The 21576-nt window shown below is 36.8% G+C and overlaps 1 protein-coding gene across 1 annotated transcript in view; it reads left to right on the top strand.

Moving 5' to 3' along the window:
* The window catches only part of TRPM7 (transient receptor potential cation channel subfamily M member 7), a 51893-nt gene extending 32028 nt beyond the window's left edge, over nt 1-19865 (top strand). The window contains exons 16-40 of the mRNA XM_066328386.1: nt 79-359; nt 857-1085; nt 2327-2482; nt 2620-2763; nt 3348-3476; nt 4183-4467; nt 5515-5689; nt 6240-6372; nt 7172-7356; nt 7997-8129; nt 8600-9315; nt 11316-11392; nt 12241-12300; nt 13312-13390; nt 13749-13819; nt 14297-14334; nt 15332-15357; nt 15701-15751; nt 15840-15905; nt 16519-16802; nt 17072-17154; nt 17476-17681; nt 17785-17836; nt 17927-18033; nt 18329-19865. Coding sequence (XP_066184483.1) covers nt 79-359; nt 857-1085; nt 2327-2482; nt 2620-2763; nt 3348-3476; nt 4183-4467; nt 5515-5689; nt 6240-6372; nt 7172-7356; nt 7997-8129; nt 8600-9315; nt 11316-11392; nt 12241-12300; nt 13312-13390; nt 13749-13819; nt 14297-14334; nt 15332-15357; nt 15701-15751; nt 15840-15905; nt 16519-16802; nt 17072-17154; nt 17476-17681; nt 17785-17836; nt 17927-18033; nt 18329-18459 — 3897 coding nt within the window. The 3' untranslated portion in view covers nt 18460-19865. The remainder of the gene's footprint in view (nt 1-78; nt 360-856; nt 1086-2326; nt 2483-2619; nt 2764-3347; nt 3477-4182; nt 4468-5514; nt 5690-6239; nt 6373-7171; nt 7357-7996; nt 8130-8599; nt 9316-11315; nt 11393-12240; nt 12301-13311; nt 13391-13748; nt 13820-14296; nt 14335-15331; nt 15358-15700; nt 15752-15839; nt 15906-16518; nt 16803-17071; nt 17155-17475; nt 17682-17784; nt 17837-17926; nt 18034-18328) is intronic.
* The last annotated feature ends 1711 nt before the right edge of the window (nt 19866-21576 follow it).

Raw genomic sequence — 21576 nt, 5'->3', positions numbered from 1 at the left:
TCTCTCAGCATTTTATTTCAAGTTACATCTGACCAAGTATAGTGACTTAAAATGTGACTTTATGGTTTTATTTTAAAGATTGACACTGGTGCAGAAGAGGGAAAAAAGAAAAGAACCAAAGATGAAATAGTTGACATAGATGATCCTGAAACGAGACGTTTTGCTTATCCTCTGAACGAGCTGTTGCTGTGGGCAGTGCTGATGAAGAGGCAGAAGATGGCCCTTTTCTTCTGGCAGCATGGCGAGGAGTCCATGGCCAAAGCTTTGGTGGCTTGCAAAGTCTACAGGTCCATGGCATATGAGGCGAAACAAAGTGACCTTGTTGACGATACTTCGGAAGAATTAAAACAGTATTCCAAGTAAATTACATTCCTATTGCTCAAAATATTTTCTTGACAACTGCAATTAAAGTAGTGGGCTGCTTATGAACAAAACATAAGTTGTTCTGGTAGCACACTTGAAGACAATTGTATTTGCAAAAAGGTTTAAGTGGAACTCTAGTAGAAGCTTTATATTAGATATTGCTCTTTCTTGAGGTCTTTTAAAAGTCTTGATTTATAGTCAGATAACAGGAGACTAAACAAGAGTCTCTTTTCAAAAGAGAAGCGTGTGCCATTTTCTTCTGTGTAATTTCTGTGAGTGTTTTAATAGCTGTTTTAGCATGCATATGTTTTTAAAAGAAGTCACAGATTTGTATATTGTGGTTACAAATGACAGTGTATCTGTACAGAAGGGACAAATAATAGTCCCTTCAAGTTGGGCAAGTTGGGAATTAATGCAAGAAAATTCACATTAAACTCATGGTCATTTCTATAGGTACTATATTTTGTTTTGTTGGTTTTTTTCTTCATTTTAGCGAGTTTGGTCAGCTGGCAGTTGAGCTGTTAGAGCAATCCTTCCGACAAGATGAAACCATGGCAATGAAATTACTGACTTATGAACTTAAAAACTGGAGCAACTCCACTTGTCTGAAGCTGGCAGTGTCCTCAAGGCTCCGTCCATTTGTCGCACACACTTGCACACAGATGTTGTTGTCAGATATGTGGATGGGAAGGCTGAACATGAGGAAGAATTCATGGTACAAAGTAAGCACTGTTGCAGTTTATTCATGTAAGAAGGGTCAATGGAGTTTATGTTTAAAGGGAAGGAAAGTGTGTGTTTAAATGCTGTTAGTGTAAAGCTTTCACATTAGCTTTTATTAATAAGTCCTGTAAACCAGTCTCCTATAACATAATCAAAACTGGAATATTTGTTGTAAACGCTTCTTTTGACACTCTATTATCTTTTCAAATAAGGTACAGAAATATAGAAGGCAAAAACCAGGCAAGTAGCCTTTAATCAGAGGCTTAAAGAGATCATGTGAATACTAATCCACTACTAAAAACATAGTAGTAACAACCCTTAACAGATGGAAAACCTGTTGTAAGACTGTAGTTTAATGCATTTTGTCTTTTTACAGGGGGCACATAAGACTTGTTGTAGAAAAGCTTTTTGAATATCCTATTTTGGAGGAACTGAGCAAAAGCAGGGCACAGAACAAAACAAGGGTAGGCAAATTGGGGACAGGTTTTCCAGTGGTGCCCTTTGTGTGATATAGATCAATTATGATCTAGACAGAGATAATTGATATAGATCGATCGAACCAAAATGTAAGTTGCATATTTCTTTGAGAAATTAGGTACCAAAACCTAATTGTTGCTAGAAATATAAAAAATGCAACTTTCCTACAAAATATCTACAAGCATCATTTAACTTGTGACCTACTAAAATCCTCTTTGATAACTGATTAACTGTTTTCTTGCTTGCTTTGTAACAGGCTAATGACAGTAAATAGCTTTCACTTACTCTCTTCATCTATACATTAGCTCATTTTTTTATCATAAACTGAAAAAAAGAAACCAAAACAAAAAACAAACAAAACATACACCACTCCCCTCTCCCCCACAAACCACAACCTTTTTTATGCTTTTAAAATACACTTTGACAATACACTGTTCCAGAGTATCTGGGAGTGGATTAAATAACAGAGTGTGAACAGAATATCTCTATCTTCATGCTTGGAGTACATTCTTTCTAGTAGCTTTGAATTTTGGAATTTCTTGGTTTTTTCCCATTTCCTATGTCTTCAAGTCAAGAAACACTCTGTATATGTGATCCTAAGCTCTTAAGTGTATTTACAAGTAATAACAACTTATTAATTTCTACATTTTCCCCCTCAATAGCAAGCAAGTGAAATTTAGATAATATATTTTCAGAGACTATTCTGTGTGTTCTGATGCTTTAATGTAGATGTGAATTATTTACACTTAGTCTTCATTTTTTCCAGGTGATATTGAGTATTCTACTCCCTCCTGCTATACTGCTGTTGGAATATAAGACCAAGGCTGAAATGTCACATATTCCTCAGTCTCAAGATGCACATCAAATGACAATGGATGACAGTGAGAACAACTTCCAGACTGCAGCAGATGAAATACCTATGGTAATGTGGGGCAGAGGGAGATACTAAAAAAAATATTCCTCACTTAAGTAATCACATTTTTAAGTCAAAGAAGTGAAACTTAGTGCCAGAAAGTATGTATTTTTGTGTTGGAAGTTAACAGTCCTTTTTCATTTTAGGAGGTTTTTAAAGAAGTGAGGATCTTGGACAGTGCTTTTGAAAAGCATGACATGGAGACTCCAGCAAAACCTAAAAGACTCCCAATTACACAGAAGTTTTATGCATTTTATCATGCTCCAATTGTGAAGTTTTGGTTTAATACGGTGAGATTTTTTTTCTGTGTAATGTGTATTTTATTTGGAAATGTAGCACAGATTTTTGGGTTATTTTCCCAACATGGAGCTCTGACTGAATCAATGTTAAGCACTTTCCAAAAAGCAGACAGAAAAACCCTTACCTTGCTGAGCTGGAAATGAGAAATACTTGATTTTGTAAAACTGCATAAGTACATGCTGTGCCCTGTGGTTTGGGTTTTTTTTAATTCTGTTCTGAGTAATTATTTTCATCAGTTGCTAGCAGCAGTTCTATAAACATGTATTAGTCTCAAGTGCATGCACAGCTTCATTTCAATCACTGTAGTAGAAATGCTAGAATTTGTACTTAAGGAAAATAGCTGTACTAAGAGTGAAGCTTTGCTAACAATAAATAGCTTATTACAGCTATTTTTTCTTTTCTAAGATGAAAATGTTTGTATGCCCTTATAAATAATCACTTGTTTGTTTAAAGGGGTAAATACAGTCCTGTAATCCTACTTAAAGCTTTCACTGTATACCACATCAAAAGATTCTGTGTACATCTAGAAAGATCCTTCAGTAATTATATGTATGTATTTTATTTGGGTTTTTAGTTGGCATACTTGGGATTCCTTATGCTCTACACATTTGTGGTTCTTGTAAAAATGGAAGAATTACCATCTGTTCAGGAGTGGATTGTTATTGCTTACATCTTCACATCAGCAATTGAGAAAATTCGTGAGGTATGCCTGTAACAATCTGGGATTTTAGCCTTTTTTTGTCACAGTAAAACAGTATGCTTTAAACAGTATGCTTTAAACTATTATTCTGTAAACAAGAAAACTGAAGAAACTTCAAGCATCAGAGTCCATGATGCAAACCTTTATCTTAAAGCTTGGTATAGGCTGCTAGATGAAGGCCTTGTAAAACAAGGTGGGTAAAATGTGTATTTATTTGTCAGGCAGGCTCTACCACTGTGCTATGACCAAGATATCAAAGCAAAAATAAAGCTTTAGTGACACAGGAGAGGCATCATAACTACAATGTTCCAGGTCAGCAAGAGACTACAAAAGTTCTGTAATAATTTTTAAATGGGAGAAATTAAGTTAGTCCCTTAACTTGGTACCTCATGCTCAAAGGAAGGCAGGTAGGGTTTATTTTTGTCACAATAACTGCCTCAAGAGAAATAAAAACATCACCAAAAACCACCACCAAAAACCACTAAATCCAAAATTCCTTTATAAATTGTTTAGACAGAGCAAAACTCTCATTTGCTTGTTGTGAAGCTGACACAGTTAAACACTGGTTTTGATTGCTCAGCATTTAAGAGTTACCAATTTGAACAGCAATTATGTTTTTGCAAGTATAAAAATGTAAGTGATTCACATATTTTACTGTAGGTCCCTGTGCCATAAACATGAGATGTCCTGACCTTCATTTCTTTTACAGATTTTTATGTCAGAGGCTGGGAAGATTAATCAGAAGATCAAAGTGTGGTTCAGTGATTACTTCAATATCAGTGACACAGTTGCCATTGTCACTTTCTTCATTGGGTTTGCGTTAAGATTTGGAGCCAAGGGGAACTTTGGAGACAACACTTACAGAGAAAATTACGTCTTTGTTGCTGGAAGAATAACATACTGTCTCAATATAATTTTTTGGTATGTGCGATTACTGGATTTTCTAGCTGTAAATCAGCAGGCTGGCCCTTATGTTATGATGATTGGGAAAATGGTAAGTACTATGTTTGTTACTGATTTTTTTTTTCTTTTTCCCCCCCGACTGCATCCATTTACAACTTCTCTCAGTAGTTTTATTTAGTTAGAAGTTTCTTCTCCTGCTATAACAGGATAACAACTTGGTGTGCAGAATTAGCTAGCTGGGATATAACTTGGAGGGTTTCAAAAGAAGCTTCCTTTTTAGAGCTATCCCTGTTACATAAATGTGAAAAAATGGCAAATCTTTCTTCTCTGGCTGTTTTGTTCTCCGATGTCAGAGACTTGAATAAATTTGATGAAGCCTGTTTCTTGATTCAGCTTGCCATTTAGGTCTGAAATTAATACCCTTTGTGTTCTTTAGGTCAAAACTTTTAACTTTAGTGTCCTAAGCACCTTCATGATACTGTGCTATGGAAAACTGAGAATAGATTGTGCTTCTTGACATCTCACAAAAAATATTAAAACTGTTTAAACTTAAAATTAAATAATCTAGCTCTACTGTCAGTAGCTATTCTGAATGTTAAAAACCATTTTAAGGCTTGAGAGCCTAAAATATGAATGTGGAAGGGGCTTTTGTGTTTCTTCCCTCTATAAAACGGTTCTTACAAAATTGAACACATTCCTTAAAAATGAGGGCATCAAGTTGCTCATTTCTCACTTGGATTTCTTGCAAGAGGCATAGGTCTTTGTTCCTGCCCTTGGAAAACTACCTCTGGTTTTTGTGCAGCTGTTGAGTACCTTTAGGAAGGAATGTTTCTCTTTGTCAGCTGTTCCTTGTGTACCTTACAGTATTCCAAGTTGAATGGGAAATACAGTCAGTTGCCTTTGGCCAAGGGTAATAAATACATTATAAGAAAGGACAGGAAAAAACTCAATAGTTTGGGGGTTTTTCACAGGGTTTGTAACTTGACAAAATTTTCTGAGTGAAATATTTGTGTCCTGGACTCTTTTCCTTATATAATACATATAATTTCTCAAGGGTACAGTGTCACCATAGAAGTTTTTAGACTTGTGAGGTCATATTTATGACCTTGTGGATTAACTGACTTTTTTGTGTTAATAGGTGGCCAACATGTTTTACATTGTGGTGATTATGGCACTTGTACTACTTAGTTTTGGTGTTCCCAGGAAGGCAATATTGTATCCTGATGAGGCACCCTCTTGGACTCTTGCTAGAGATATTGTGTTTCATCCATACTGGATGATTTTTGGTGAAGTCTATGCTTATGAAATTGATGGTAAGATACTGCAATTATGATACAAGTAAAGAGAAAACATCCTCTGATAAAGTCTTCTCAAAATCTTATGAAACTCCAGTTTTATGAAAGTCCCAGTACTGTTGGCATTGATTGCATTCATTGGAATACTTCCCTTTTGTGGGTTGCAGCTGTGTAACTATGTGACCTGATTTTTCATTTACTTTTCTAAAACTTAATTGGCTTAGAATGAAAACTACATAATTACAATTTCTCTCAAGGCTGTTCCTAGGAAGATTTTGGCATTCTGCCCCACAGCTATCATGACAAAATTTTGGCTGTGATGATGTACTCCGCTTTAAAAAAAAAAAAGCCAATAACATAATTACAGCATAGTATCAGCCAGAAAGGTATTTTTCTACCATGTTCCTAAATGCATGGAGACATTTTGAACTGCAGAATCAGTGCATGATAGTTCGTTGTTACAAACTGTAAGTGACCTTTTAATTTAGAGGTTTTTCTTGTGTCTATCCCTCCTGAGATTTCTAAAAGATATACATGTCTTCTCTGTTTCTTTTTTTCCCCAACACAGTTTGTGCAAATAATTCTGATGAAAAAGTTGCTCATCTCTGTGGCCCAGGAACATGGTTGACCCCGTTTCTTCAAGCTGTCTACCTCTTTGTACAGTACATCATCATGGTTAATCTCCTGATTGCATTTTTCAAGTAAGTATATAGATAATAGTTAATTTTTCCTAATAATTGGACATGTGTCAATCTCATTGCAATAAGATGACAAGAACTGATGCCAGATCAAAGGAATCCCATTTCCTGGAAGTTTTTTCAGGTTCTAAGGCTGGTGTTTGTCTATTCCTCACTGCAAGCCCATGGCTGTTAGTGAAGTGTGTTATGTGACTGGTTCATGTCACATCTGTGAGGTCAGGGGAATTGGAAGTTCAAGGAAATTTGAAGGCATTTTGTAACTCCTTTGTCAGAAAACAAACAAAATTGTTTGTCTTTATTGACTGTTGTTCCTAAATTCATTTAGTTGGGTAGTTGGGTTCAATTGTAGTAAGTTGTCTTTCATAGTTCTCTGCAAGTGTTTGGTTTATGGGCATAAGCAGCTCATGAACAGTGAAGAAGGCAGACTGCAGAATTAACATGGTGTGATACAAAATTCTGGGTTTAGTTAGAAAGAATTAATTTTTTTGTTCAGCAAACTTGAAATTTGATCTCAGTGTAATTTATTTCTGAGTAAAGATACTGAGATGTTACCTGATAAAGGAGAATTTCATTAGCCCTCTCCTTGCTCTGGATCATGGTGTTCTCTTGAATGTGTTTCTAACTTCCACAAAAAATAATTTTGCTGAAAAAAAAAAAGGTGTTTATGCTTTTGTCTCTTAACTGGCTTCAGAATTCAAGATTGTTATCCAAGTGTTAAAAAAACAAACAATCCAAACACCAACAGCTCCCCACCACCCCAAAAACCACCTTGATGTGTTAATATTGTTCTGTTCCCTTTCAGCAACGTGTATTTACAAGTCAAGGCAATTTCAAACATTGTGTGGAAGTATCAGCGCTATCATTTCATTATGGCCTACCATGAAAAACCTGTTCTGCCTCCACCACTGATCATTCTTAGCCATATGGCTTCCCTGTTCTGCTGTATATGTAAAAGAAGAAAGACAGACAAGACTTCAGATGGGCCAAGTATGAACAGTTATCCAAAAAATTGCAGTAATGTTTTTTGTATGGTTAAAGCAAACTGTCAGAAAAGCACCATGTTCTTGGTTTTAATATGTATTGTGAAGAAAGTCAAAGTGGGGTCTTAATTTTATGTGTTTTTGATACTGATAATTCTTTTGAAAATTAGAAAAAATTGCTGCACTTTTCTCAAGAATTTAATGCCAGCCCCTAGAAATCTCCAGTAAAACTAATGTATCGCACAAAAGATTTCTTGTCTTTGCTAATGGAGATTTTTTTTTTCTTTCTGTAAAACTTCTTTGAAACTTAAAAAAAAAATAAATTAAAATCCAGCTAAGGAATATAGCTTCTGCCTCGAAGGTAAAGGGATTAAAGGATAGAAGTGTAAGGAATGATAATATTGTGCAGACATCCTCTCAGAATTACTCATTATTTTCATTGTATTTTATTGTCGATCTTTGACCTTGAACATTTTCCTGCAACGAGAGAGGAGGGGTCTTAGGTGTCCCTCTGGTAGAGAGTGTTTTTTCTGTTTTGTTTTTATTGTGGTGTTTTATTGTTAACAACCTTTGTAGAGTTGTGATTATTAATTTTCAGCACCTGTATGACTTCACTACATATGTGTCAACCGTTGATCTCTCTTTAGAACTCTTCCTGACAGAAGAAGATCAGAAGAAACTTCATGATTTTGAAGAGCTGTGTGTTGAGATGTATTTCAATGAAAAGGATGATAAATTTCATTCTGGAAGTGAGGAGAGGATTCGAGTCACATTTGAACGGTAGAATATTTACAAGTAAAATTTCTGAATAGAGAGTTAGAACTTTCACAGGTTTTTTTAATGTACTTTAAAGAGGGAGAAATGCAGCTCAAGAACATAAAATGTTTATGCAAATTTTATATCTTATCTTTCCATTGCTATGCAGAAACTGATGATGTGATTGATGATTCTTGATCTATAGAAGCACCCAGTAAACTGATGCAATCATATTATTTAGTTTCCCATGATGTTTTAAGAAACTGATGGATTTCAGAAGGTGCTGTAGAGGCCCTCTATTGATATCTCATTTAATTCTGTGATTCAGAAGTGTGTACAAGTGTTGTATTACAAAACAAAAGTCCAATGCTATCATGTTATTGTGACATTTCAAAGTTGTTTTTCTCCCTGATTAAATGGACAGAAAGGGTTATAATCATGTTTTCTTTTGCATATTTCATTTCATATCTACTTCATAATTTCATTTTTCTTAGGGTGGAACAAATGTGCATTCAGATAAAGGAAGTTGGTGATCGTGTCAACTACATTAAAAGGTCATTACAGTCTTTAGATTCACAGATTGGCCATCTCCAGGATCTGTCTGCTCTAACTGTGGATACTCTGAAAACGCTGACTGCGCAGAAAGCCTCAGAAGCCAGCAAAGTTCATAATGAAATCACTCGGGAACTGAGCATTTCAAAGCATTTGGCACAAAATCTCATTGAGGATGGCTCTCTCAGATCATCTGTGTGGAAAAAGCACAGCATTGGAAATGTCTTTGGTTCTCTCCCACAGGGAGGCCTTGAGAGCAATAACGCTTTACTCTGTAACATTTCTATCCGTGATGACAAAGAAGTCCAACATAAGACAATTGGTCAGGAGTTGGCTCTGGTTCCCCGAAGAGAAGAAAAAAACTTCCAAGAGGCAGGTTCCTCAGGCAGTGCCTTATTTTCAAATGCTATTTCCCCTCCAGAACTTCGCCAACGAATACAGGCTGCAGAGATCTCAAAATCCACTAGTAAAAGTAAAAAATTAGGCAACTCTTCCAACAGCATGCCACATGTAACATCCCCAACAACAAAGTTTTTTGTTAGCACTCCATCTCGACCCAGTTGTAAAAGTCAGCTGGATTCTTCAGCAAAGCATGAAGAGACTGTTTTCTCTAAGGCTACAGAAGGAGATAATAATGTAGAATTTGGTGCATTTGTGGGTAAGTATAATAAAATAGATTCTGAATGTCCTGAAGTCATTATTAGCTGCTCTTATCCTCTTGCTTCTGGCTCTGCTTGCCTTGCTTTCACCCAACCTTGTGTTGAAAATGGAGGATACGTTAATTGTGGTTTTATTCATGATGAGAATGACACTAATGATAACTACAGCTGCAGAGTTGACAAATGTGCTCACCAGTCCCCTGTCAAGTTAGCGAAGAACAAGCCCCAAACGAAGTTCTTTTTGTCAACGGGCGACTTGACATCAGCAGTCAACTGTGGCGGCTCACATGGAAAATTGAATATTAAAGATGAACTTTCCAAAAGTCAGCATGTTCATGCAATGGAACTGCAAACCCGAGATTTATGTTCTAACATCCTTATGGGACTACTTCATAAACTGTGGACCAAATCTAAGCCACAAGGTTTGACTTATCAAGAATTGTATGGTATTTTGGGTGTATTCCGGTTGCAGGTGACTTTATTCTACCATTTTGCTCTGCTTTTTTTGCATTTAACATCTCTAATTTCCCTATGTTGCTTGAATGTGTTTTTTTAACTGAAATTACAATTTCTCCATAATTCTGTCACATAGACAATATTTTTCTGAAAAACATTATCCAGTTGTTTAGTGTAGCAGTTTTGGGCAATTAGCAGCTGTACAACTTGGTACGGGCACTGTAGACAAACCTTTTGTGACTCATTATAAAGCTCCTACCTTTGATTGCATAAATCAAAAATATTGTCTATTTCTTGACGTAATTACAGAACACTACTCAGGCTGATGGAGTCCTGGACAAATATCTTTGTGGCATCTGTGTCAAGCTGAGGGTTCCTCCTATACTATATTTCTAAACACTGTTACAACTGGGATCTTCCACTGTTGACTAGGCTATCCTATGTTGGGGTCATTTTGGAAGCTTCCAAAATCCTTTAATTCAATATAACGTTTTGCCTCCCCTCAAGTTCTGCTTAACAGTAAAAAGGGGGATGGTTTTGGTTAGTTACCTGCATATTTGAATGGTAAAACAGTGGCAGATTCATTGCAAAACACAGGTGTGGGTTTACTAACTGATCCCTGTAAAGTAGATAATGCTTTAAGTATGCTTAGTGTTTAGTAGAAGATTGTAATCTGGAATTGTCAGGTTGCCTGCAAAGTTGTTTTCTTGCTGTAGTTTAGGGATGTCTCTGTTTTCCAGAGATTTGCTGAGGTTGTGTAAATTTAAATCTCTAGACAAGAATTTATTCTACTGCTGTGAAGCTTGGATTTTTAAGAAGTTACCTACATTAGCTATTTGTGTACAAGTGCCTCAGGGTTGTAAAAAGAAAGCAAGGCTAAACAGAAATTATGGACAGTGATTGTACAACTCTTATCTAATCTTTAAATGTACTTCACCACTAATAACTTTTAATACTAACTATACTTATTTACTGGAGCCAGATTTTTTTGTATATGGTCCTCTGACATCTCTAGCATTTAGAACATACCCTTCATTCTTACTGTACTCAATTTTCAACATTTGTAATACCATGCAGGTTTCGATTGTGAAGCCAAGTAGATTTTCATGCATTACAAAGCCACATGCTTGGGAAAATTCTGAAAAGTATTTCTTGCAGCTTGGAGGATGAAGGGTATATTGTAAAAGCTACCTCCAGGAAACTGTCTGCTTTCCCTTCATTCGTCAAGCATACATAAAAGTACTGTAATCCAGGCCTCGGTCCTTTCCTGTGAGGAGCATGCTCTTGAGTAAAAATTTTAAATATTAGCTTTACTTTTTGAATGTGATGCTCCACACCTCAATGCAGGAAAGGCAGTAGTTTGATACTATTGTTACAACAATCTTTACTTTAGTGTTTGTAATGTCTTTTCTAGTGCAAACAGGCACACAGACCTTAGGTGGTTTGTAACCCTTTGCTATGGTGATGCAGACTATTGGCATGGTCAGAACTTTGGAGGTTGCCTTTGATTTTGAATACTCTTTTTGAATTCACTGTGTCAAAGGTCACAGAGACAGCATGGACCTACAGCGGTTCAAAGAGGCAGCCAGCAAAATGAAGGAAAGAAGAGCTGATATTGAGGTAAGCATGAAAGGCTTTGTCAGTTATGTCAATGGAGATAAATTTCTTTTAAACTGCTAAATCATGGTATCAAATATAATCAAAAAAACTTACACATTCCTTACAGACTGCACTTTGCATCTGTTTCACAATTAAAAAAAATCCGGTGAAAACTCATGTAACCTTAACTGCCATCAGGTACTGTTGCTTCATAATAGGATACTAGTGAAATAATAAACAAACTCTGAGGTTATGAGGTGAGATGACTACAACTGTGAATCGAGATTAAAATTAAGCATCCCATAATTAGTGTTTAACTAAATGTTTTACGCTCATAAATTTCAAGATCAGCCTTTAGGAAGACTAGAGTGATTTTCATTATAATTTATAGAGGAAGATGACAGTGTATATAATTTTCAAAAGCGACAAAAATCGTTCATTATCCTTCCAAGAAGAAAAAGCTTTTTAATAAAGTCATCATAAGCTAAAATGAATAATTTCCATTGCATTAAAGAATAATAAAAATTACTGAAACGGAAGAGTGATTAATCATAAACCTGCCTTCCAAGTACTATAGTGTGAATATATGTGTATATATGGGTGTGTGTATATATATGTATATGAAAACTAGTTTCTGCTATGTAACTGCTGAATTAGTACATGCAAATTACTATTTGCAGTTATCATGCAGTCAGGGGAGAATATGCCTGAGAATTGCATTATGACCATTTGTAGTGCTTCTGGTCTGCTGAGGTGCTTCTTCTGAACCTTTTGATGAGTATAATGTGTGACCAAAAAGCTTTTTGTGTGTATTTTTGGCACAGATTATTTGGGGTTAATGTTAACAATTTACTTTGTTTCTTTGATAGGAGCAACAGGAAGACTTCAAAAAAGCTATATTGGAGGGTATAGAGACAACCAGACTTCAAGTAAGTAAAGAAAGTTTCCAATTATTGGGGACATTATTTTCAGCAGATACTTACCATACTCTTTCCAGTAAAGGCATGGGTCTCTGTTCCGATCTCATTATCTGTAAACTGGATGTCTCCTTGACATAGGTCTAAACAGTTCTAGTGTTTAGGGATGTAAAGAAACTGTTTACATGCACACAGCCACACATCTGATGCATGTTTTGGACACACACAGGTGCCTGTGTATGTGTCCATGTGTGGGGTGTATTCTGTAAGACAGAACGGTGAAAAAGCATGGTAATAACTTCCTAATTGTTATAATTCTAGGAATCAAAAGCAGGGCACAATAAATGTTTTATTCAGGTAACCACTTGGGTTAATAGATGAGTAAGACCTACTCTACAGACAGTCCTAGTTTGTGATGAAACTACCTTTCTCCTTTTTTGCCAAAGGTACTTTGTTGTCAAAAGTTGACCACCTTGGTACATATTCCAAGAATGTGTAGTCGCTGTGAAGGAGTATGTCCATGAGGAAATTGCATTCATAACCCATAGGTTTTTAGGTGGTAGGAGTTTACTACATTTTGTTGCTATTTCAGGAGGGTGCAAATTCAGATTTAGTTTCTGCCAGAGCCACATTCTTACATAAGAATTGACAGCCAACAAAGGCAAGAAAGAGATGAGCTGAACATGGTGCTTGTGGGGATCCAGCCTAACGGAGGTTTCTGTAGTTGTATCCTATTGTAGCATTCACTTGCAAAGAACTCTTTGGGTGTGGGTCAGGAGTCTTCATGTGTGCCTGAAAATGTTACAGCTTGTGGCTAATGTGAGAAGAGCATTTTAACTGAATTAATGCACTCAATTTGTGCATTTCTGTGCAATGAGGTGTTTGAAGTACATCCAGAAATTTAGAAGAATCCTGGCCAGTCCTAAAAAGAAAAACTGGGGAGATAGTGTTCCAGGAGTAGTAGTTGAAAGCAATAATGGTAATAGTGATTGGTGGTAAATGTTTTTTGTTTTTTTTTTTTAGGGTCTTCAAACTGACAGTGGTCTACGACAATCCAGTTCTTGTGGTGGGTTCACTGACCCTCTGACAGCCTCAGAGCAGTGTAAGTGGTCTCTGTGCAGGTCCCCTGATGTCTCTAACTTGCCTTGCTCATATGTATCCTAGGAAGATGCAAAGCAAACACAAATGGTTAAATTATCTTGAAATATTTTCACGTTTGGTAGTACTTGTATCTTCTGCTTCTTGTGTTTCTTCTATGCCAGCTCTGTTCTGTTGCCTTTTATTTGCCACAGACAGCCAGAGTTGTAAAAAGCAAAGGGATTTATTTAGCACTGCAAACTCCTTTTGAAGTTGTGGGTCAGGCTTGTTTCATGAGAGCTATTTATTTGTTCACTATTAGGAAACAGGTGACAGTGACAGCTGCCTTTCTTTGTCCAGTTACAAATCTCCTTTATTTGCAGTGTACAGCAAGAGCAGGAGAGCATCGAGTGAAGACTCTCAGCAAGTTGACTCTAAAGCAGCCTTACTGACGGTTTGTATCAACCTTCTGTGACATTCTTGAGCAGAACTAGAAGCTGAACAAATAAAGGAGAAGAAACAGATAAAGAATAATACTGATTTGTGGACTTGCTTGTTCTAGGAGGCAACAGGAGACCTGTTTTCACTAAGGGAAGAAGTTGTGTATGTTCTCACTATGAAAATCTGTAATGTTTTCTGTTGGTAGAAAAAAATCAAAATTCTTTTCTTTTAAAGAAAAGAATTACTTATATAATCCATAAACAGTAGTGCATATAGAGCCTTATTTATTCTTTTAATTGTAGTTACCATTTCTCAGTTGTATTTGGGTCTCTCCATTCAACTGCAGTTCAGTACAGCCTGGTTTATTTCCAATAAACAGGCTGTATGCCAAGAGCTTAAAACACATTGCCACCTCACCTCCAACTGAATATGTTTTGCTTTCCTTACAAAACTGAAGCCCTCTTTGTTTTTCCTCTCCTTTGTTTTAAAGGATTGGCTACAAGGCAGACCTTCAAATAGCAGTCAAATGTAAGTAAGCTTTTTACTGATGGAGCAATTTTATCACTCTGTATTTTGGATCTGTTTTTCTTTTTGGTTGTCTTTGGCTATAGTGGTATTGCATTTAATGAGGGAAAAAAAGACAACCACAAAGTTTGGATTTTTTTCTTCTAATAAATAACGAAATATATTTACTGGAATCGTAGAATTGTCATAGAATGGTTTGGGTTGAAAGGTTCTCCCAGCCTGTCTCTGGAGCAGAGAGGCTCCAGCCCTCAGAGTATCTTTGTGGCCCCCTCTGGGCTCTCTCCAACAGGTCCTTCTTACCCTGGGGGCCCCAGAGATGGACACAGCTCCAGCTGGGCTCGCTCACAGCAGAGCAGAGGGGCAGAATCAGCCCCCTCAACCTGCTGGTCACTCTCCTTGGGATGCAGCCCAGGACTGGGTTGGCTCCCTGGGCTGCAGGTACTCATGGGTGGGGTCAGGTTGAGCTTTCATCATGCTTTAACAGGTTCTGTTTAGATTAATGGTGTCACACGTTGGAGGGCAAAACATGAAAATGACTGTGTTGACACACAGTGAGCAGCTCATTTCCCGGTAAAGGTCTTTACCCAACCTTTCAAACTGTAACCACCTCTGAAATCATACAGACATTGCTCTCGTTAACAATTACCCCCTGAGTTAACTGTTAAAGCCATTACCTTATTTATCTGATAACAGAAGGGTAAGCTGTTGTGAACAAGTTTTAATTAAAGCACCTCTGTGGGAAAGAGCTCTTGTGATGCAAACTTTACATAATGTTGTGCATGACTCGGAGGTATTTAAAGTGTAGCTCTAAAAACATGAGATTACTTAACAGCTTTCCATTACTCTTTTGTAATTAAGAAACCTGTACTGCCCTTGAAAAATAGGGTAACAGGATAAAAGTGGTACTGTGAGGTTAACAAGGTGACCTGGGATGATGTGTCAAAATCAGGGAATACAGAGTAAGTTTTGAAGATGACTGTTGTTTTTGTGGATTTCACAGGCCATCGGAAGAAGATGCATTGAATGGTAAGTTTCCTTTCTGCTCTAAAGTTGAGAGGTTTTTAAATATGACCAACTGCTTGGGTCTTATATGGGAATGTATTTAATTTATGGTAATTTGGAATTTCATCACAATACTGTGATTTTTTTTTGATTTTTTTTTTTTAATAAACAGCCTAGCATTAAGCACTACAATTTTATCCCCCTGAGGTACTAAAGACTTAAGCACAATTTTTCATTTTCTTCACAGCAGGTGCATTTCAAACTCCAGTTACTTGGTAGTTGATCTTTGTGTGTGGTATTTTAGTACATGAATTAGTAGCAAGAGTATCTCTTTTTTTCTTCTTTTTTCTCCTTAATCTCTTTTTAGGCATTGCTTCTCCTTTCAAGCCTATCATGGATATCAATTACTATTATTCAGGTCAGTCCCTCTTATGAACTAATGTTTGTATTTTTATTGACATTTATAAGATCCTTAAACTTAAACAAATGCTATAATTCTCCTCTAGCTGTAGAAAGGAATAACCTGATGAGATTATCACAGAGCATTCCATTCACTCCTGTGCCTCCAAGAGGTAAGAATTGTATTTCTTGTTTTTGTTCCCTGTGTTCTTTTGGGGAAGAAAAGCAAACCTTATATAGATTCTAATTTGGTTTGATCCTTTTAAAGTTCACAGTTTCTCACAGCAAATGTGAAACTGAAATCTTTATGAACTGAAAGAAGTCTAGTCTCTGTCTTAGAAGGCTCAGAAATATATGTGAGTATGACACCTTTTCTAGGGCAACTCACTCGATTATGAAATGTAGATTTAATTATAGTTGTCCTCAGAAATGGTGTTACAGTGATGGTAGCATTGTACCAACGGTTTTATAACAAACTATTCTTGAAGGATTCCTTTAAGTTATCTTCACTTGTTTAAACTGTAAACAAATATTCATTCAGTGTTCTTAGTACTGTTCAAACAGTGTCATTAATAGGTCTAAATAGGAGGACAAATATTGCAGCTCTGTGGAAAATAAAGCTGCCAGAGGGGTTGTCTCACTGGGCAGTTTAAATCTTTTGTTAATTCAAAATGTTTGTAATGACTTAATACTGCAGCTTGTTGTAAGAAATGGTGGAGGTTCGGTGCTTTTAATTTTGAACGTGGAAAATTCAGTCCAGTGATTACTTTTTGTGCTGCGCCACAGGTGAACCAGTCACGGTGTATCGCCTCGAAGAAAGTTCCCCCAGTATCCTGAACAACAGCATGTCCTCCTGGTCACAGCTGGGGCTCTGTGCTAAAATTGAGTTCTTAAGTAAAGAGGAGATGGGAGGAGGTTTACGTCGAGCTCTCAAAGTTGTATGCACGTGGTCAGAATATGATATCCTGAAATCAGGACATCTTTATATCATCAAATCTTTTCTTCCTGAAGTTGTGAATACTTGGTCAAGCATTTATAAGGAGGACACTGTGTTGCACTTGTGCTTGAGAGTAAGTTCTATCTTTGTCAATTATTAAACATGGACAGGCATTATATGTTAAACAGGAATCATTTTTCCGCCTCAAACTAGTATTATTTACTCTGCTCCAGGATGGCTTATTTAATCAAAAAGCTCAAATTCTTAAAATACAGATATTGTTTAAAAAGCAAGTAATCTGTTACCCTGTCCTGAGGAATAGACACTGTTCCCACTGCCTGCTTGGCTCTCTGCTGTTTCCTGTTCTGTAATTCAGCTAATGAGGTGTGGTTTGACTCACAGGAAATTCAGCAGCAGAGAGCAGCACAGAAGCTCACCTTTGCATTCAACCAGATGAAGCCCAAATCCATCCCATACTCTCCAAGGTGAGTGTCTTTAAACTGCCATTTTATTGCATGCTTTTGGCTCAGGGGAATGCCTACAGGGTTGTTAACAGATGCATCAAATATATTAAGCTATTTATATGTGGAATATTGGAATATTGCTGTGAATGTGGCAAGCAGAATTGTCCTTGGCAGTATTTTACACTGGTGTTTTCTGCAGTGATTCTAATTTAGTGTCATCATCTAAATGGCTTTGTATAATAGTTTAAAAGTATTTAAATTGTTAGTAAATCAAATAAAAATCTAATAGTAATGATAGATCCCGATTTTGGACCTATATTCATCAAGTGTATTTTTTACTAGGTTCTTGGAAGTTTTCCTGTTATATTGCCACTCTGCTGGCCAGTGGTTTGCAGTTGAAGAGTGCATGACTGGAGAGTTTAGAAAATATAATAACAATAATGGTGATGAAATAATCCCAACTAACATGTTGGAGGAAGTTATGCTGGCTTTCAGCCACTGGACATATGAGTATACAAGAGGAGAACTGTTGGTATTAGATCTGCAAGGTAATGCCCTGACTCTGAAACTTGCACTGGGCCAAGGTGTATGTGGGTTTTATGTAATCAGAAGTGTATCAGATTTAACTTTTTCTTCATGTGCTGTCTGAAGGTGTTGGTGAAAATTTGACAGATCCCTCTGTGATAAAAGCTGGGGAAAAAAGGTAAGCGTAAAGAAAGACTTAAAGTATTATAAAATTTTCACTGGAAAGAGAGCAGGGGCAAGTGATGTTTGTGTGCACTTTGTTTCTAAGGTCATACGATATGGTGTTTGGTCCGGCCAATCTGGGAGAGGATGCAATAAAAAACTTCAGAGCAAAGCACCACTGTAATTCCTGCTGCAGGAAACTGAAACTTCCTGGTAAGAGCTGCAGTGCCCTCCTCCTGAGACGCGTCATGAGACGTTGTATAACACGTAATGAAATCGTCAAGGCATGTTGTGAAAGTGGAACAAGTAATCAACAGCAGTTTTGTAATTTACCTTCAGGCTCTTGATTGCACCTATGATAAAAACATCCCTTTTTTGACAGTGCATATCCTGGAATTCCTCTTTATAAGTGCATTTGCATATCCAATTCTTTGCTAGCTTTTTATACCCCATTGATTCTACTAGCTCAAGAAACAGTAATCCTTACGACTTTGTTCTGTTTGTACAGATCTGAAGAGGAACGATTACACACCTGACAAGATCATATTTCCTCAGGACGATGCCCCTGAATTGACAATTCAGCCTGGGAGCTGCACCAAAGATTCCGATCCGGCCAATTCTATTCGTCTGATGCTCTGATGATGTGACCAACTCAGTGGCTTTGTTCAAACTTCGTGGAACCTCACAAAGTTGTCACTTACCTTTCCCTCACTATAATGAAAAGAAAGACCAGTCAAAACAAGGATTGCTGTCTTATAAGTGGAATTTTGGCTGGTCCATAATCTTAAGGATTTTATGACTTGTGATAACCATCTACAGAGCAGTGTGGCAGCTGATCATTCTAAAGGTGGAATAATGACAAGTATTTAAGATGTGTTTTTAAAGGGGCTTTTTAAGCAGAAAGTTTTATTTTTTATTTTATTTTGGTGTAGTGGAGGATTTTCTTCCTGTAGTCTTGTGGTGGGAAATATGCCTTCCACCAAAAGGATTTTGGTAGTTGATGTTTTAAGGTAAAGCATTTGTCTTTTTGGCATTTGTCTTACTGTCAGTGAGCAAAACCAGGAGAAAGCACCTACCTCTGTAATGCCAGAGTATTCTTAAGAGTGTTTTCGGAAATGTTCCACTAATATTTTATCACCAGGTGTCTTTTAATCTGGCCTTTTGAAGAGGACAGAGCCAAATGAGGTGTATATAAGATGCCAATAGACTGAAGTTGAAGGTAGGAACTTGATCTGTTCCAAAAGAAAGAGAGAGTCTCCTGAATCAGGATTCTTTCAGCTTCATAACTGTAAAACTGGGCTTGGTTGTTTTTGTTTTGTGAAATAGAGCCTGAATTGTGCATAATGAAATTTCTTGTTTTACACATTTCAATTTTATCGAGTCACTGTCAAATAGTAACAAAGCCATGATAGACTGGTATAATCATATTTAATAGAAGAATTAGTTTGTGCTGGTCCAAATAAGTTGCCTTGTAAGAACACAAGTTGGAAGTGCTTTCCCTTGTACGTACGTAGTGACTGCTTCAGAAGTTCTGCCTTCCAAAGATCTCCTAAAACCAGTATATCGAAACCGAATGTACACATAACTTGTAAATGTATTTAAAATTGTGTAGAAAACATCTTCAATGTTATATTATTTGTGGTACTTAAGAGAGGCTAGGGTTGGATTAGCATTGTGTAAAGTATGGGAGATTGCAATGCACCTTCATGCCAATAAAATGTAATTTAACTGTCCCAAATATTGTTGAGCATTCAGCAAGAAAAGAACCTGTTGTCCAACTGAAGTTTCATGCTGCGATTTTTTTTTGTTACATAGGTACTAATTTGTAATTTTTAATTAAAAGGGCAGTATATAGCTCTATAAATTTTTTATTCAGTAGTGTATCTTATAGATACAGACCTAAGGCACGAACACAATAGTTGTTTAAATGGTGTTTTATGTTTGATGGGGAAAGGTAAAATGTTATAAGGATATAATACTGTATACATTTTGTATATCATTAAATCTTTAAAGAATCTAAAATAAATTTATTCTTGTTTACAGACTTCTGCTCTCTGTCTCAGTCTGAAAGGTTGTTTTGGTGAATTTAAGTAACTCTTTATGCAGAAAAATAGAATTTGCTGTGCTGGATCAAAGCAGTTGTTTGCCTTTGAGGTATCACAACTTTGGCCAACACCAGAAACTAGGGAGGTAAAAAAGTGAAAACTGTCATAGTTGTCAAACACATGTTGAGGGGATTAATGAGGAAATGAGTCAAAAATAGCTTTTCATATGTTTATTTAAGAGCTGCTTCTTAGAGATGCCTGACTGCATCACCTCCTGTTGCTGGAAGGGAATGGGCAGATATTCGAGATGTACTTGCACGTTTCTAATGCCATGAACAGCAGCACTGAATCTGTAAGGGTGACTGGCTCTACAAATTGAGAGACATTTCTAGAGGAGTCTCTGGTGTTTTGAAAATGTGACCAAATTTCAGTGTATGAAAGAAGAAAAACATTTTGAGAAAACTGTGAGTAAAACCTGGGAAAATGTCTGTTTCTTGACAAATACGTAATTACGCACAGCAGTTTTTTAGCTGTGTTACTGGTCTTCAGTAGTTCTGCTTGTGACTCATTTTTTAGCAAAATAAACAGATTGTGACCACCTTGTGATGGGTGTGAGTGATCATGGGGCGTGCTCCTTCTGCTCAGTCTTGCAGTGACTCAGGCCTGAAGCTTTTTCAAGACCAAAAGGGGAAAATATGGTTGGGAAATGCCTGTAAGACTTGGAGTGGTTACCACTGTTCATATTTCTCTACATCTGCCTGGCATGAGCAGTAGCTTACTCTGTGAGACTTACACTTCTCATGTAATTCAAGCTGTATGTCTAAACTGAGGGGGGAGAAATGTGTAACTTTCAGAAGTGATCTGTCTCCTACTTGCAGAAAAAAAATCATAAATGTCAAGTACCCTTTAGGGAAGGAATTAGAAAAGTGTGGTGGCAAAGGGAAAAAACAAGTTGTTTTGAAAAAGCAACCTGACTCTATTTGGGCTGTGCCACATCCTGCTCATGTTGGGCAGTAGGAACATGAGAAGTATCCCATGAAATTCAAATTGTTTGAAAATGTCAAGTGTCACTCCTCTGCTGAAACCTCATCAGAAATGCTCTATAAATAGGAAAGAGTTGTGATCCTTTAGCTTTTAATTTTCCTTTAGATTACTAAAAAGGAGGAAAGTGATGTAACTGGAACTTCTGCTAACTATCCAAGAGCTTAAGTATTGGCATATCTTCTTAGAACCTAGCTTTTAAATACAGGAATATACTTCAAACCCTCTCTAATTATATTTTAGTTAAGAAAATCTGAAATGCTTCAGTGAATTTCCTACTAGGACGGTATTTAAAAAGAGTATTTCTCATATAGGGGAATTAATAAGCTGCCTAATTTAGACTTTTAATTAATGCACCAAAGTAATTATTGACTGCTTTGCAGCATTTGGGTGGTGGAAAATTTCAGAGAAAACCAATCCCAAATGCATTGTGCATCTCCTGGGCAGCTGTTTTTTTAGCTGCTGCTCAGCAGCCTTGTGATTTGGAAAAGGAGGGATTTGGTTTTTAAGCCTGTGTCAGTTATTTCCTACACTTTAATTCTTTGTGGTTGTATCTCACTTAATGCCATAACTCTTACCACTCCAGGAATAAGAAGGGAGAAAGACTGCAGCTGGAGACTTGGTAGTAACTGTTCATATTAAATGTTCCTAAAAGACCAGTTGAGGAAAA

This window comes from Sylvia atricapilla, chromosome 13, assembly GCF_009819655.1.
Source record: "Sylvia atricapilla isolate bSylAtr1 chromosome 13, bSylAtr1.pri, whole genome shotgun sequence".
NCBI lineage: Eukaryota > Metazoa > Chordata > Aves > Passeriformes > Sylviidae > Sylvia > Sylvia atricapilla.
This window is presented reverse-complemented; position numbering and strand designations above follow the sequence as displayed.